Source organism: Rhyacophila brunnea, unplaced genomic scaffold (genome assembly GCF_057557595.1).
Source record: "Rhyacophila brunnea isolate RB1 unplaced genomic scaffold, BYU_Rbru_1.0 scaffold_1, whole genome shotgun sequence".
Lineage (NCBI taxonomy): Eukaryota > Metazoa > Arthropoda > Insecta > Trichoptera > Rhyacophilidae > Rhyacophila > Rhyacophila brunnea.
The window spans coordinates 16086636-16105727 of NW_028232751.1; the positions used below are offsets into that span (position 1 = coordinate 16086636).

Consider the following 19092-nt stretch of genomic DNA (forward strand, 5'->3'; position numbering starts at 1 on the left):
TTTAGTGACCAAATTGAGTAAATCAACTTCATATTATTTTTCATACATAAATATGTATTGCTCATAACATGTTGATGACGCATGTACTTCTTTAACCCTCAATTACAAATACATAGTTTAAAGATTATGTACCACATAAATACAAATATCAGTGCTTTTATTCCATTGTGCACACGGCGAGTGGAATGTGTCGCAATGGAATTATTGAATTGTTTACTTCAAGAAACTGCATTGGCCCTGGAGTATAACTTCATAATACCAGCACGTTAGATTCCACTCGCAGTGGGTACAATGGAATAAAGGCGCAAGTGTGTGTTATTTCCAAATACTGTTTTAAAGTATTATAAAAACAAAAATGGTCAAAAGGTCCATGACTAACTGAATTTTTCCTAGAGTGGTAGAATATGTAGCTGATTTCAATGTTATATTTCGTTAAAAAAGGTCATTTTTATCCAGATTTTTAGAGTACTTACATGAACAAAGACAACAATTTTTTATTGGAAGATACATACTGGTATCTATATACCCACAACAACTTAAGAATCTGAAGAATGTTGCATTAATAAATAGCTTGCTAGTCAACAGTTTTGGACTATTAGTTGGAATTCTCTCAACGAATATTATGACAACATTATACCAGGGAGCAATATTTTATTGTTATTCGTCTTTTTTAATATTATTTGGTTGTAATATAGTCGGAATGTTCTACTCACTAATCACAAAAAAAAATGCTGGAAGCTGTAGTGTAAGTGTAATATAAAAAAAATCTAGTGGCTTGTGATCAAAAAGAATGGCCGGTACTATATGTACCGAACCACAAAGAAGCACTGTAAAGAAGACAAGAGGTTGTAAAGATTTGACAGCGTCAAATATTATAGTGCCATTACACTTTTTATTATTATGAAGATAAAGTAAAACCCTAAAATAAACAGTTAATTCTTTGGATAAAATTGAAATTATAAAAAATACAAAACACAAAATAAATACATACTTATAATATATTATCAACAGTACTAAGCCAAAAGGGTGTAAGTGACCATTTGTAACAGGAGAGCAATTTGAAAAAGTATTTTATCTGTTTCGTCATACATTCTCCACTGACAAAAAATTGTTGTAACTTCATCACGAAATAAGGCTTGCTGAAATAAGTCTGGGACATTTATGACATTTTAAACAATCTAACCCCATAAATAACTCACTTACACCAAAATGTCCTGACCCCTTTGGCTTAGCAAATTGATTTATTATTGTTTCCAATATTATAGATCATGTTGATAAATAAGATTTTTAAGTACATTGGTATCAGATTAGTGCAGGAAGTCAATTTAAAAATATCATTTATTTAAAGCCAAAGATAAACCAAAAATTAAAAAAAAATGTTACAAAATATGAATTCATCAAAGGATCTCATCTTATTATCACATGAAGTGCCTAGTTTCAAAACTACCTAAAACGGTTTTCGTACAATCTTTAATTGTTAGCTGTAGGATGGCTAAAGATTTGGTTTAAAAATCACCCCCCCCCCCCCATAAATGGTCAATATTTATTGGGTATATATTATTTGGGTAAATTTTAAAACCCACTAAAATAGATAAACCTACCACCACGTTAATAAGACCTTTAACGAACTCACATTTTAGTAAATTTTTTTAAATTGTAACTTTAAATATATAATATAAATTCTTTGCATGCTTAGGTAGAGTATTCGCCTTAATGACTTTTTGCACTAAGCCAAACATATTATACTCAAAAACATATTGAATATATTTTTAGTGAAAATAGTTGCAGCTGAAATGGTCTTATATTTTAAAAGAGTGAATTGGCAGACAACGGAACTTATTGACAATGTTCAGTATATTACACTGCCTTCAAAGACAATTAAATTCGGCAAGAATTCACTCTGGCACACCAGATTTATATCCTATGTACACTTCATTTTTATACAATATAATATGTTGTAAATAAAAAATAATACTACATAATATAATTGAAAAAAATAATCTTTATACCAAACACTATGATAATATTATAATAATTTACAAATTATTATGTAATAAGAAAAAAGAATTTTGAATGTGTATAAAAATGACATATAGGTTATAACAACAAATTTAATATTCATTCTAAATTGAAATTGAATAATGATTTTGAGTGTAGAAAAAGTTCTACAAAATGCAATATTCGTATCTATTAATAATTAATGGACCATACATGTAAGGCAGTATTATACTCATCATACCAACTAAATCTAAGAACATAGTTCGTTTCCGGAGGGTTTACATAACTTTACGTTTGGTTGGTTACTGATTCATTTAATACTCAAGTATTAATGATCGAGAGACATTTTCATAAGCACATAGAGGATTCACCTTGTTTTTTTGTTTTTTTTTTTAATAAACATAATGTATTCTTAGTGTAGACATTCTCTAGTCTACTATGACACTTTATTAGAGGTTGTGGTTTAACAATTTCTCGAGAAACAAAAATCTTGAATTTCCATAATAAAATAATCTAGAGAAATAAGAATAAATATTACTAATAATTTTCCAAGACTTTCTTTCACAACCCTCTACCTCCACCCACTTGTGAAGTATTAAATAAAAATCAAAAATGATAGTATTTATAGCACAACATGTATTTGATTTTATATTGAAAAGACATTCTTAGGGAAGTTATCTGTCATAATTATCAAACATTGTTATACTGTCAATCTCATCAAATCCCTGAAAATACTACCAACACCTGAATAAGGATCTTTTTTATCTGCACAATTTTAGTGTCAAGCTATTGCTTCCGCGGTAAGAATTAAGTGACAGTAAAAAATGATATGATGTATTATGCAAATTTATTAAATATTTTTAAGGCCATTTTACTTTGCATGTTAGGGACGCAATCCTATCTTGCAATAAAGGAAAAAATAATTCTGCCAATTTTCAAATGATTCAACAGTAGAAAAATATGATTTCATCCTGCAGTGGATCGACCCCAGCTGATGATGTTGAATGAAATCATGGTGTTTATATGCGAACCGGGATGTGTACATGATGATGAGAGAAGGTATAATGCAAGATGTATTTAATTTAGTAATGCAGCGGTATAAACAATCCAGTCACGGTCTCATACTATATTGCGAAATAAACTTATTGAATCTAGGTATTGTCGATGATTCTACAATCCCTAGCCGTAAACCATAAAACCGTATTATCCAGGGGACAAATGCAACTATATTGAACCTACACATGAAATTGTACAAAACACTAATAAGACCAGTTGTCATGTATGGCTCGGAGATCTGGTGCATGAATAAAAGCATGGAAAGAGTGTTGTGACCATTTGAGCAGAGCATGCTGCATGGTATTTTCGGACTCATCAATGACACACAGTAGGAGCTGTACGTTTCGTACGGGGGCCCTCACAAGATGGAGGGATGGTGTTGAGTTGGATATAAACACCTTGGGGTCACACATGGTATAAGCAAGCCCGCCTAAAGAAACTCATTTTACTTGTGAAAAATCCCAAAAAAATTGATTTTAAACAAATTTTCATCTATAAGTACTATCGTCTCAGGTAGACGAATCATGAAAAGGCTGCATCTATCATATTATGTAAATGAAACCGTGGTGCGCGCGGTTCCCATGAAGTATCAAGTTACATATGTGAGGAGTGGAAGTCACGACCACTTCTGCACCTGGCACAACGGCGTAATTAAAAGATTATTATATAAAATCAAAATTAGAACTATCCATAATTCAATATTTCATTCATTGATGAAAAACGATCTGTTTGTTTTTATAATTAAGTAAATAATAAAAAAAAATATATCAAAAATGATTGTCTGCTTTGGAACTAGGGATAAATCCTACTTTTGATTCTATACTGTTCTATTCTATCTGAAATATAATATACATCAGTTAGGTACCTAGTTGGTTTCATGGTAATATATAAAAAAAAAAATACATAGTATTATATCAATTCCAACTCAGACAACTCATCAATCATCAATCATCAATAATTATAATCAATTTAAAAAAAGCATATAGTTACAAAAACTTTTTAAAAATACAAAGTATTTTGTTTTCTGTTGTAGTTATTTTTTATTATTAAAAATATTTTGTTCGCCTCCAAATATTAAATTATAATTGTTTTTGTAACTACTTTGGCAGTGTTAGTACCGCTAGGCATTTCAGTAGAGATTAACAATTTTTATTCTTCCGTTGTTTCATCCTCAATGTGATAATTAAAATAAAATAGAATGTGCGTAAGTAATAAGAATTAGACATACTGAAAGCAGTGATATTAAGATGTTATTTAACTACCACTTCTGAGTAGGTTCTAGTTATATGTTTTATCGGCGAAAACGGCCTAGATATGCTTTGCAGCTAGGGCAAGTGTGATGGACATCCATACATTCGTCTATGCAGCACGGAATCAAGCAACATCCAAGCCAGCATCTGGAAAAAATGATAACATGTGATTATTATATTAAATTTGCATTAATAATTATAATTTAACATTTATAATAATAATATTTGTAATATATTTAATAACATTTATAGTATAAAGGCTCTGGCACATAGAACGCGATCTAGCGGGCAGCGATCACGCAATCGTCGTGGCGGTCAGAGATATAAGAACGTCACACAAACGTGATACCTTTGTGAGTGATGCAATATCATGGTTGGGTTCTATGTTACGACCGTACACCCTGGATAAACGTCAGATTTCTATATTCAATACTTGAAAGCGTCTAAGCGAGATTTTTTGAGCATAGACAATCATCGGAAAAATTGCTATTATATGGCTTAAACGCTATTATAAGCATAGACAATGAGAACAAATATAAAAATCTTTTACAACGAATAAAATTCAAACATTTTCAATTACCTAATAAAATTCGCCGTTTTCAAAAATCAGTATAGCATATTAGAGTTCGCCAATGCATTTCATAAAATTTTAATAATTATAAAGTAACCTTTGACACAAAGACACTCATGCTTAAACCTTCGTCTAAAAACGCTCTGAAAAGGTAGATAAGTATGCGAAAATAAGGAACATTTTTCAAAATAACGTTATAGATAACAATATTTTTTGTATAAAATTTTGCCGTGTTACTTATCTAAACGATATTGTTATTATTTCAGATAATTTCGACTCAAATTTAATCAATAAAATAAGAAATACGAGTGAAAATGGCTTGAATTGTTCTTATTTACTCTTTGATTAGTGATTGTTTTTATAAGATAATAATATTTATCCATAGTCAGTATTCCGTATTTAATTTGTATTCATTTAATTAAATGTATAATAAATAAAACAGGCTCCAGTTTATGATATTTAACATTTTGCTTCCACAAACAAATGGCCCGGTCAAATAGCCTCGATAAAACGGCTCACACTGATTGAAATTAAACGTCACTGGTTTTCATTAAAATGCCACTTTTCCTACTTAAAACTTACCTTTCGGCATAATATACATATCATAAATATGCATGAAGCGTGTTATCTTTCATATTAAATATTATACCAAACTAACCTCGTATTTTTTTTTAATCTTAATTTTCTCGTTTATGCGTTAATACGGAATACTGACTATGGATATAAATATTACAATCTTATAAGAACAATCACTAATCAAAGAGTAAATAAAAGCCATTAAAGAAATTATAACAATGTCGTTTAGTTAACACGGCTCAATTTTATATATAAAATATTGTTATCTATAACGTTATTTTGAAAAATGTTCCTTATTTTCGCATAACTACTTATCTATTTTTTTTGCGTTTTTATGTGAAGGTAAGGCTCGCACAAACCAACGCGAATATTCACCAAGTACCCCGTCAAAATATCTCGAAAAAAGCACCCGCCATCGGTACGGAAGGTCCGGTCAAAAGAGTCTCAAAAAAGCAAATGCCGCTGTAATGCTCCCTACTTACCTGTTGTTAATGAACAAACGTAAAATTTATTCACGCAGGGGATCCAAAGATACAATGAAAGCCATCAATTTGTCATATACTTGGCTATTTTTTGAGACTCTTTTGACTGGACCTTCCATATCGATGCGGGTGCTTTTTTCGGGTTATTTTGACGTGGTAAATGCGAATCGATGGCAGTGTCGCAGCAAATAATTGTATCAATGATAATATAAAATTATTGATATATTATTTGAATGCTCGATACCGAAACGTCAAACAATCGCAGCGCCCCATATTGAACTTTGTAAGATAATAACTTAATTCCCTTCGGAAATCTGAATGTCGCGTGCTCTTTCCCGTAAGCCAATACGAGCTTGATTGGCGAATAATTCGCTTTGGTGTGTGCACGAATGTTTTAGGTTACTTTATAATTATTTAAATTTTATGAAATGCATTGGCGAACTCTATTATGCTATACTGATTTTTGAAAACGGCGAATTTTGTTAATTTAAAATGTTTGAATTTTATACTTACATTGTAAATGATTTTTATATTTTTACTTATTGTCTACGCTTATAATAGCGTTTTCGCCATATAATAGCGGTTTTTTCGATGATTGTCTATGCTCAAAAATCTCGCTTAGATGTTTTCAAGTATTGACTATAAAAATCTGACGTTTATCCAGGGTGTACGGTCGTAACATAGAGCCCATGGTTGTTTCCTAGTGGGCACATGTTTATTATTTTCCACAATTGCACAGATAGTGTGGGCGATTTTGTAATTTTTTACAACCGTATCGCTGCCCGCTGTGATTATGACGGGCTCGCTGCAACAGATCGCCCTGTGTCTAGCGGAGATGTTGCAATCATGTGTAGATCGCCGACCGCCAGATTGCGTCCTGTCTGCCAGACCCTTAAACGCTATTAATTATTATTACAATTAAAAACTGATCTTCAAAGTCTTAATGAGTATTATAAACATGCTGATAGAAAGGCATGATCAATACGGAGAATCCAGATACAGTCTGAGATACCAATAAGTCTAGGTACAACTAGATATTATACTACCATCAAAACGGATAGCCATAACTTACGTCTTTATTAAATAGAGTTAAGAACAAACCAATGCCAAACATCCTCACCACCACCGCTGACGAAAATTTCATACAGCGAATTTTGTATGTAACATCACATTGAAACATTAGTTACAAGTCTATTCTTACATGAAATACTGAAAAAAAATGATTGTATCGACAACAAATTATAGTGGCGAGCAGAGCCAGCTGTTTCCGCTAGACATTAGATTTGGCTTGGCGTCCACCAGGATTTTAATATAATAATGAAATAAATCTAAGAATAATTATTATCCGCTATGACTTGGGGTGCATGGTTAATTCATTTGTAATAGGTATTTAAGATGGCAGCACGGTTTTTGCTTAAGGTGGAATTTCGCTTGAATGTCAGTTTAACATGATTTTCTTGCTGATTTGTCACTTTTTCGGGATAGTTTTAGATTGTTGCGGTAAAAATTATTCATTTTGTTATCGTAACAGATTTTTGTGTTTTCACTCTTGAGAATGGCATCTGCAACAAGCCCGTAACATTGAGAAATGAAGAAGGAAGAAGGAGAAGAAAGCAAGTAGAGTCTCAAACATTATATTATTAATTTTGTTTTTGATTGAGCAAGAACTTAACGGCCCACGTGCTCCGCGTAGGTCATAATGGAGCTTTTATGGTATTTTCAAAGCATGATCCTGGACATTCCTTAAACGTTGTAGATAATCTATTTATATCATTTTGAAGCCTTATTATCCTTTATATTTATTTTAAACATTTGATGACTGCATAAAGTATTTTTATTACATAAAATAGTATTCTTTTAGACCTCTGGATCTAATGTTTTAGAATATAGTCATATTTCAGTACATCCATGTGCAGTGTTGTTAAGATTTTTTACATTTACCAATTTTTAAACGCATTTATAAAACCATTAGTAAAATTTATGTTGTCATTATTATAGTGAAATATTTACGATAAAAAATTATATTGATAATCTCTGTGATCCCAAATTTGACAAGAATTAGGCTTTTTATTATTCAAAAAATGGGCAAGATTAACACATTTGAAGATAATTCTAAAGATACTAATTATAAGGTATGTCTTTGACCATTCAAGTGTGATAAACATCCGACGAATAATGATTGTTTTATAATAATTATTATAATTAATAATTATTGATTATGTAAATTTTTGATTATGGCTGATTCAGCAGCGATTCGGGCTGCAAAAAACAGTGAAAACGTTAAAAAACCAACAAACTGGCATCCTCCGGCAAACTAAAAACAACAAACTGGCAAACCTGATCTGTGCCGGGTGGTTTTGTATGGCCACAAGTGAGAGGCTGCGAATCTTTTAGCAAAAATAAACACTTACCAATCATATGCTAAATGTCTCATTATTGGACCAGTATTCTGCCGAATTTTAAATTATTCAAAACAAACGCCTGAGACTGGCATCCTGTCTTCAAAGACAGGCGAGAATATGTTCGCATTTTTTGTATGGCCGGCACTGTACCCGGCCCGGCCATATCCGCAAACATTTTTGCTTTGGCACAGAACCGGTTTGATTAATTAGTGTGTTATCCAAGAGATTTTAGTGTACTACCATCTTTGTTCTTATTAGTCCAGGTAATCGAGATTCAACTATATTTAAAAGTTTTTTTACCCGAGTAATGCAATGACAACTCCAGATATATAGGCAATGATTCCGGGTTCAGTTTTCGTTGTCGTGTTGATTTCTGATTGACATCTTGGGCAGATTGTGTGCGTAGGATGCGGTCCGACTGGAACAACTGTCGTTACGATTGCCGGTCCTGATGCTAAAGAGAATATTACAACATTTTTAAAATATAACAAAACAAAATATTTAATACCTTTAAATAAATAGAAACAATTAAGAAAAATCTAATATAATCATTATGTATTTTAAAAATTCACAAATTATGAATAAGACAGGAAGTTTCAAATTACAAATTAATAATTTGTAAAACTTTCTGATATTCTATGGAAATTATGGTAGAAGTTTTTTGTGTATGTTTACATAAACTAATAAAGATTTTTACTGTGCAAGGCTGTGGTAGAATTATTTCCTATAGAAATCCAATAATCCGGCATTTCTGTCAATCCGGCATGGGTGAAAAAATATGGGTGCCGGTTTACCGAGCGCCTACTGTATCATTAAATTTATTAGCCCATTGTGACACATTTAAAAGGAAACAAAAGTGGATCAACAGCCGGATATAATTTTGTAGTAAATTTGACAAGACTTTACTAAAACTTCTTTTTTATATATATATTTTTAATTGTGTGATTATTGAAACATTTTAATTTATAATTGTCTTTTTAAATATATAGGGCTTTAAAAAACATGTGAAAATAAAAATAAATATTCAATAGCAAGGATAAACGGTGCCAAATTGGTGACAATTGTCTTCAATGGGCTAAAAGCTTCGTAATGTGTAACTATCACAGTGATCGCCCTAAGCCGTAAACTTTTAACTGTCTGGGTGTTTTGAAATTTCAATTTAACACTCTTGATGAAAATTAGTATTGAGAACTACTAAAATATACTAAACATACTAAAATATTATATTTGTTTTTGTGTAGACATGATAGTTAAGCCAGCCCTTTACATGCTGCGATGTTTTTCAAAATCCTGTCGAGGATTGCTACTTGAAACTATATAATATTATAATAGAAAACCAATATGAAAAAACCTCATACGTCTTATTCTGGTTGACACTTTCAATTAACAACTTGATAAAGCTAAAAAAGCTCCAATACGATTCTATAAGGAAAATTTTCAATTAGCTGCTCAGAACATATTTTTTAAGAACACTGTGAAATAGAAAGTTTGAAAAACACTGCTTCATTTCAGTCATTCATGACTGTAAGATTGATAAGAATATATTAATATAATAATGTTGTAGGTTGGTTAAGAAAACTAGGTAAGTAATAATAATACGAATGACTCATACTAGCTGTATATGCTGGCACAAACGGGCTCGAAGGTCCAACGCCTCCAACGGCTTGGGCGTAGCTTGGCGGAGCTCCCGCTGGTGGTATTTGAAATCCATAATTTGGTGGGGCAGTCGGTTTGTTACTCATGATTTAGCTTTGGTAGAAAAACTGAAAAAAACAGGAAATACTATTTTGATTGTATATTTTTTAATGAACCATCATTAGAAATTTTTAATGGATTATGCATTTATGACAAATATAGTATTAAAAATATGTTATGTCTATTGACACCGGCCTTTCTCTGTCTGAGAGAGAGAATGGTGAAGGCCGTATCAAAAACAGGCCAAGACGCGGGGTAGAATAGAAACACACGTTGTAGCTGGGCAGGTGTTTATTATATGTTGAAATTCTGTAGGTATTGTCGATTAGGCGGGTTGTAGACATAAGCGGCGTGGCTGGCTGTAGGCAAATGGCAGCGTGGTTGGCTACAGGTTATGGCGTCTTGGTGGGCTGCAGATGCGGCATCGCTGGTTGTAGGTCATTGTGGCGTAGTTGGATATAGGTGAGACGTCCAAGGCGAGACACAAAAATGGCGCACCAACAAAAGTATGGCATACGCGGCGTCACTCAGCGAATGTCCGCGTTACTTGCTGTGGAAACATCTTTGGGGGCGGTAACGAGAAGGCCGGAAGGCACCCTTTATTTGGCCTGCGGGTTGTCGGACCTCTCTGTTTTTCTGCTTGGCTCTCCCTCCAACAGCGGCGCTATCTCGAGTGGCCGTTTTCGGCACCTTCGCATCTCGGTATTTTGGCGGGAGCGCAGACGAATTTGAAAGTTCGAAATTTCAGTGGAGGTAGGCTGTGGTTTTTGGGACAGTCGATTGTTAGATCAGTCCCTTTAAGGTGGTCTCCCGTGGGAGACCTTCATCTGGTATCACTATTTTCAAAACACCTTAATATTTCTTTTGATATTTTAATTTTTATATTTCTTTCTACAATTCAATATTTCTGGTAAACGATGTTTCTAGGTTTCAAATGGTTAGTTTTAATGTTATACCGCCTGTACATGTGCATGGATTTACTGGCAACAATAGTACGTATTTTAACTCATTCACTGCGGAGCAGTTAATTACAATTTAATTATCACATTTAATTAACATGCTAATAGTATCTAATGGCAACGCACCAGTTGCGTTGTCAGCACTAAATGAGTTTAAGTATCATGACAATAACTGTTTATACGTAAAAGTGCTGACTGACTCTCCAATCTTATTCTTCAAGAGTAAGCAAGACGCGATGTTGCCAATTATGGTACTATTTAACAGGCCGTAAAAATCGGTTAACTACAAAATGGGTCTCTCCGCGGCGGTGGTGTAGTTCGTTTTTTTGCCGGCAGATTCGCACCGTTGCATGAAAATTCAGAAGTCGCCGAACTTTTTTGATCCATGCGTGCATCCTCGCAACTTGCATGACAATACGTGTTTAAACATGCATTTTCTTGTTATGGCCGCGATAATACATACTGTCAGCAGTAAATCCATGCATGCAGTGACGTCCCGTGGGGGTAGGCAGATTGAGCGTCGCTTGGGGGCGGCAGATACTCGAAGGGCGGCAAATCGAGGAGAATCATTTGGTATTATATAGAAATAGATACCTAAAATTAGTTATATTATAACCAGAACGTTGGAGATGTTTTGTTCCGGATGCTTTTTTTTATTATTACCCAGTAGGTACTCGCAGCGATTTTAGTATGATGTCACCACGCTCCGCTAGTGATTTATTTTATTTTATTTTTGACTGCTCGGTTTCGTATACAAATGCTAATAAACTTGGCGCCTAGACACATTATTTACACTAGAATATTTTTATAAATGTAAAACACCATAAACGAATAATAAATCAGTCATAATAATACAATGTCATTTACTCAGATTAAAGAGTTCCTTTCATAATAGTGGTAGGTATACTGCGCAAAAGCCAATAATTATGTCGCGCCATAGTTATTAAAAGAAAATAATATGATATATCAACGTTGGTAACGAAACAAGGAGAATTTATGGTAGAGATTTATTGGTAGGTACATACCGTATTTTTTAATTTATCCAAATATTTTTGCCAGTCACTCGCGAGATTTAAAAGTTGCCGGATGTACCTATTGCAAATAGATACCTATTCATAATGATTATTAATCCTTATTGACATTTGACATAATCAATTAGTATTCGTGCATATAATAGGTATTTACGTTAAGTACCAGCTAATTGTAATAAAAATGTACACTAGTAGGTATCTACCTAGATTATATAATATTTATCGTGCTGTGAATACAATACTGTGCAATACCTTCTTTTAAGTCGTTTTTTTTTTGTAAACATATTTTTTGCTGATAATAGTGTGGATTTGTAGTTTATTTCAATCATCAAGGGTTGAATGTTGAGACTATTAATTAATAGTGTATTTATGATTAAATTTAGGTTTATATTAAAAAAATAATGAGGAAAATTATTTTGTTTACATGTTGTAGGGTATAATAATAGCATAGAAAAAATGGTGTGAAAATAGTACATCTGCATAGGTATTACTAAATGATACAAACCAAACGTGTCAGACATATCAACCAAATGGCATCTCAGACTCTGGTGATTTGGGTAAGTGTCTAACTAATATTATATTTATTCGCTTATTTATTTATTGATATCTAAATTTAATTTTGTATTTTTCAGCTTAGTGGTAGGTGTATATTTTATTAGTAATGTATCCATACCATGGCCCCCACAAGGGGGGGGCTGACAGGGCTCTAGCCTGGGGCCCGGGCTCCATAAGTGAGATAAACACATATCAAAAATTTGCTCTAATAGCAAAAAATTCGCCTGCGGCGCTATTTTCCTTCAATGGTGATATTATTTAAAATTATGTGGTTACACAATACAATTTATAATAGTGTAGCGATACTCAAAAAAACCATAATTCAAGTGTATGTATTAAAATATACAAAAAAACACTAAATATACACATCAATTTTAACGCGTACACCATTTGGAAAACATTACTGTAGAGCGTCACACTGCTTTTATCTTTAGCGATAGATAGGGGGGGGGCGCCAAAGATCCTAACATGGGGCCCGCTTCAGGATGAGGCGGCCATGCTTCATACAACACATTTCTTAGATATTGGAGTAATGAAAGGATGATAAAAAAATGGGGCGGCATTTTGACGCTGCCTAGGGGCGGCATTTTATCGAGGGACGTCACTGCATGCATGTATAAACGGGGTATTAGTTTCATTTCTCATTATATTGTAAAGTGAAACACTGATTTTAAGTTTTTTTATGAAAAAAATGTGAATCAAAATTAACCACACAGCAGCCTCGATAAATTTTCTTGCTATCTATTTAGCTATAATAGCTCAACTTGTTTGAATAAGACATGTGGGTGTGCTATGTCTCCCACATCTTTGGCGCGCCTTCATATCTATCATTAAGGTTAAGGGCAGTGTGATGCTTTAAAGCAGCATTTCCCAACTGGTGTTAGTGTTCCGCAATGTAAAATTAAGGGCATTCTGTCTATTTTTGGCGATTTGTAGTGTTTTTAAATAATCCCATTCGACTTGTCGAGTGAACATGCTATGATAAAGAGGTATGAGAGGGCTGAAGTGGTTGACTCAGAGTCAGTGCATGCCATCCAAAATAAACAACCTGAAGTCAAATATATTTAATCATATATGGCGAATTCATATTTTGTGTGTATGTTCAACCGTATGTTATTGAGTTTATCAGGTATGGTAAATTTCACGTGTCTAAACATGCTAATGTGGTGTGTGCAGTTTGTAGCGCTTAGTTGCACACGAGATTCTCGAATTCAAGAATATTAATTTGATTTCTAGACAATTCATAATTGGTTATTCGAAATGGACTCATCTTTTCTGCTGATACATTTTTTTAGCTGTTCCATCCATACCTTTTTTTTTACTAGGGTATTATTTAACAAATTCCGTCCAGTATGAAAGCCAATTTTTTAGCTATTCCAGTCAAGAGGGAAATTTAGTACTGCACTCCTGCACACCGTGAAGTCATTTTCGTAAGTTTGATCATATTCCTTTTGATTCCAGATTAGTCAATCAGTCACACATACAACAATTAGTCATACAGTTTCATCATATTTATGAAGTCACATGTTGTGTCATAGTGTATACTTAAACTTATACTTTGTAAGCCCATCGTTAGTTGCTTTTGAAGGAATATTCTCAGGCCGATTTGTAGTAACATGCAAAAGGGCCATGTTATCACGCCATATAGGAAAATACACAGTACGCATGCTCGCAGGGTTGAACAACTGTAAGGTCACCCCCACGGTGCCCTGAAGTGCTAGTCACCAGGGATCCTCATGGCGATCGATGTATTTGATAGATTTAGCTATACGGATGGTGGAACTTGGGGACCGCTGTAGAAACATAACTAGGACATTTAAAAAGACTCAACATCATCAATAATGAGGGACATATAAATGAAGAAGAATTCACAGTTCTTGTCTATTTAGTGGAAGAAGCCAGCGGCAAACAAATTTTGAAAATAGCCAATATACTGGATTATTTGTTAGGTTAGGTTATCATTCTCAAATTTATGAATTTTGCCGAAATCGGTTATGGAAATTACCGCTGTTTCCGCCTGGCTTCCAGTAAAAAGACTTGTACCGAATTCACCTTTATTTACTTACTTGTCATGTAAACGTGTAACTAATTGGCATTTGGCTGTACACTGTTCTTGATATTTCAGAAATGTGGTGTTTATCAGATAATAATGTGTACTGTTTGTTATTGTTTTTGTTATCTGACAACAATCTTCGATTAAGAAAGACTACGTGAGAAAGTATCGGTAGTAGGCCTAAAAATTGAACACATCCACTTACTGAATTTCAATGATGAAACTTTAATTAACAATTTCACAAAACAACACAGACTAATTTTTGTTGCACTTTGACCAGACATGTTGACACATCAAACTCAATGTAATGCCGTCATAATTTTGTGTGAAAAAGATTTTTTACCATATCTGTTTTAAATATTGTTAGTTAACTTCGGTTACATGACTAACCCAAGTGATGCTAGAGCGACATTTCTTCATTATTATATTCATTCATGTATTATTATTATTATTAACCAGAGGTAGGAGTACCCAAAGTGTCAGTGTAATAATCTGTGATTGGGAAATTTGACATTTTACAGATTTCAAGGTCTAATGTGACACCTAATTACCCTTTGTGTATTAGTGATTTTCGTCGGGAATCCACTGAACCATCACAAATATTCACAATAGTATTTAAAAATTAACCAAGAGTTATTTTAGAGTTTAGACATTAAATTTGTTAGAAATACTGTAATCTGTTACGTATAGGTATTTATAGACATGACCTAAATGAGCGTCAAGTAGCTATAGATAAACTCGCAAGAAAATCTAATAGTCAGCAATTACTCATTGCTTAATGATTACATTTGGAAAATATGACACCTTGATGTTAGTTTCAATGATCGGATAATTCAATGTTAATATTAAAAAATAAATTATTTACTTTATTGCGTTGAGTATTTACAAGCTTCTGTCAAAATAGATGCCCCACGCCCCTCGAACCGCACTTTAGGTAGTATATGTATTTATCTATGATATGTATATCATAGACTAACATTCTATATTATTATCTATGACCCGCAATAAAAATAAGGATATTGCCGGCGATGAGAATTTTTGGTTACAATTTGGTATTAAAGGTACTTCAATACTACTACTGTAAATAATACCTGCTACCTATTTGTGGCGCGTTTTGTCGTCAACTGCTATAAAATAAAATCGGACAATGTTATGAAAACGTATTTCAAAGATAAATAGATAAATAATACAAAACCTTCCATAAGTTAGAAACAAAATTTATTTATTTATTGATAAATAATTTTACTCATTAATAATACTTACATAAATATAACCTCAAATTTTTATACACAATCTTTACAATGAAAGATAAATATACGCTCCAATATAACAACGTTAGGAAAGTTAACAGAAATAAATTTGAATCAACGCGCCAAAAGAAGTAGGGTAAGGTAAGGTAATTTGGCAGTATGTTGAGTAAATGTAAAAAATGAACACTTTAAAATAAAAAGTTTTATTCTTTTTAAGGAATAACATAAAGATTATAATGTTAAAAATGTATGAATAGAAGAAAATATTGATAAAGTTATTTGTTTAAACGTAATATTAAACTTATTAATGTATCATCAATGACTAGGTATTTTGGCAATAGGATATTTAATTTGGCAAGGGGGTTAGGTAATTTGGCACTATGATAAAGTATACAAATATTTAAAATATTATTTCGTTTATAACTACTATTCATCATTATCCGAATTCATGGATCGACTGCACTTATCACACATGAAAATATCTTCTTCTGTGGACTCGTCTTGGCAGCGTACATGATAAGGAACATAGCAAAACGAACACTGAATCCATGACGTAATACTATTCTTTCTGACATCTGAGAGATACTGAGTATGAAAAATCTCAACCATTCTTCAAATAGTTAAGCATTTTATTAGAATTAGGCAAAAAAAAATTGTTATGCTGAAAAAAAAATAGCAAATGTGTGTAGTATAAACATGATAAGTAATTTGGCAATAGTCTTATTTAACTCAATTGTGATGAAATATCATTAAATATGTCGTAATACATATAACAGTATTTTAAACTATCTAGAAATCAAATAAAATCGATAAAATTTTACCTTTGAAAAATTGTTATAACGGGCACTTATAAGTTTGAAGTTAAAAAGTTAATATTTTCACACTATTAGCTAAGCAATCACAGCAAAATAATAGTTTCATAAAAAAAACTACGTTTATTTTTTAATTGCACTAGTATAAATTGATTTCAGTTGTAAAAGGCATGACATTACAGTAAATTAAATAAAACAGGTCTCTTCGAAATCAACAAAATACGTATGTTTCAACAAAACAAACGCTTTACTGTTTTGTACCAGCAAAGACGCGTGTGATAATCGTCGTCTGTAAATTATTTTAATATTATTAGATATTTTTCCATCTATCAATGAGTTTTTGAAGCATATATAGCGATAGGTTATTATTTAGCAGTCATTTTTTCAAAAACTACTGCTAAATTACCTATACTGCCAAAATACCTTACCTTACCCTATAACTCCAAAAAGCTTGTGGTAAACTAGATTAAATTTTCTATCTATAAAAAACGTTGAATATAATAATATAATACTCTATTATAATAGACGTTGCACGGCCTTTGAAATTTTCCAACCTCTCTTCCGTTATCCATACAATAGAATTTCATAAAACAATCATCCACATTTTCTCTCATTTTGCATGATTTGTAGGTAAAGAGCTTGAAGGCGCCGTTCAATCTCTTTGGTAGGTAGTTTGTCTATGTATACTGTGTTTAAGTGTATAAAATAATAATTGGAATTCTCAATCGTCACATTTTATTCGCTTTAGTCTATAAAAACTATTAACTATCAATACGACAAACATAATAAAAACTTTATTCTCGTCTATCTAGTTTTAAATAAGTAAACAGTATTTCGTTTCACTTTAGGTAGATACTAGAGTACTATTCTATAAACTGGCGTATTTATACGTCAAACGGAAAGCATTGTGCCATCGCGTTCAACTGTTCAAGTTTTCAATGGGAGGGAACGAGATGGATGGTAAAGCGGGGTGGGGACCGGCACGCAACTTATAGAAGACAGACTCTAGTTCTGTTTGTTTTCTGTCATACAGTGACGTCCCGTGGGGGTAGACAGATTGAGCGTCGCTTTGGGGCGGCAGTTACTCAAAGGGCGGCAAATCAAGAAGAATCATTAGGTATATAATATAAATAGGTATCTAAACTTAGTAATAACGGAAATATCTTTCCATTTAAAAAAATCAGCTCACTGGTTGGAAACAAATTGTATTAACATAAAAGGATTAACGGGTCTGTAATTTTTTTGTCGGGTTTGCGATGTCTAGTTTACTTCCGTTATCCTTGGACGTCACGTCCTTGATGACCAGCAAAGACACGTGCAGATTTGCGAATTATATTTTAATTATAGGTAGGTACCTACATACTAGCCTAATTAATTTATCGAAATATTTTTGCCGGACACTGGCGAGTTTTGAAAGTTGTCAGTGTATTTTTAAATGCACCTGAAACTGAGGACTCGCAATATTGTCTATTGAAGTACAGATGGGATTTAAATTTGATTTAGTATTATATCTTTTCTTACTAATGTACCCACACATCACATTTTTTAGATATTGTAGTCATGAAAGAATGATAAAAGGTACTGTATAAAAATATGGGGTGGCATTTTGGCGCTTCCAAGGGGCGGCATTTTGTCTACGGACGTCACTGCTGTCATAAATTAGATTTTTCTAGTTTTTTAAGGTTAATTGTTAGATATCTTTTTCGTTGATAACAGCTGACTGATTTTTGCACTTTTTATTCATTTTATATTGAAACTGTTCCCACATTCAGCAGAATTCTATGATTTTAAGTATAAAAGATATCCAGTGATGATTTTACATCTTTTTCAAAAATGCGTAATTAAGAATATAGTAAAATGTACATTTAAAAAATATATACCTAGTAATTATTTTCACTAAGAATATAGTATGCACTGTCTTCGACATTATTTCCAAATTTTAAAGTACCTACCTATATTATTAGCTAGGTATATAAGCTGTTAAAATCACGCAAATTTTAGTATTGAGTACCGAGATACTTAGCATTTAAATAATAATTAATACTCCATCTATGTACGACAACATCTTTTTGCTAACTAACAAACTAACAAGCTCCTCCCATTTAGTAGACAACAGCGCCTAGAAGCGTAGCCAAGAAGATGTTGTCGTACAATATAAATTTACTTCTAATATGTAGGTATGTACATTAGAATAAATATGAAGGTCTATATTGAGACTTTGTCAAAGTAGGTAAGTAGGTATACATAATTATTTTTACTAGTTTACTATTTTGTTAGCGACCCCCAATAAAACACCTTGTGACTTCTCGTAACCCTTAGGTTGGGAGCCACTGAGACAGAGCTACCGGCACCATCTAATAAATAAAATTGAAGCTGGAAAATGCTGACTGAATTCAATGATT

At 32.7% G+C, this 19092-nt stretch overlaps 1 protein-coding gene across 2 annotated transcripts; it reads right to left on the minus strand.

Annotated features, from left to right (window-relative positions):
• Nucleotides 1–2392: 2392 nt before the first annotated feature.
• On the minus strand, nt 2393–15569 carry LOC147079517 (LITAF domain-containing protein). 2 transcript variants are annotated; one of them, XM_085941704.1, is made up of 4 exons: nt 15494–15569; nt 9948–10098; nt 8636–8789; nt 2393–4451 (listed from the first exon to the last, which is right to left on the minus strand). In XM_085941704.1, the coding sequence occupies exons 2-4, from the start codon at nt 10075–10077 to the stop codon at nt 4346–4348; spliced, it is 390 nt and encodes a 129-aa protein (XP_085797830.1). In that variant the 5' UTR covers nt 10078–10098; nt 15494–15569; the 3' UTR covers nt 2393–4345. The 2 variants fall into 2 exon arrangements, with proteins under 2 accessions (XP_085797830.1, XP_085797837.1); XM_085941711.1 differs by lacking the exon at nt 15494–15569 and adding an exon at nt 15180–15332.
• Between the last annotated feature and the right edge of the window lie 3523 nt (nt 15570–19092).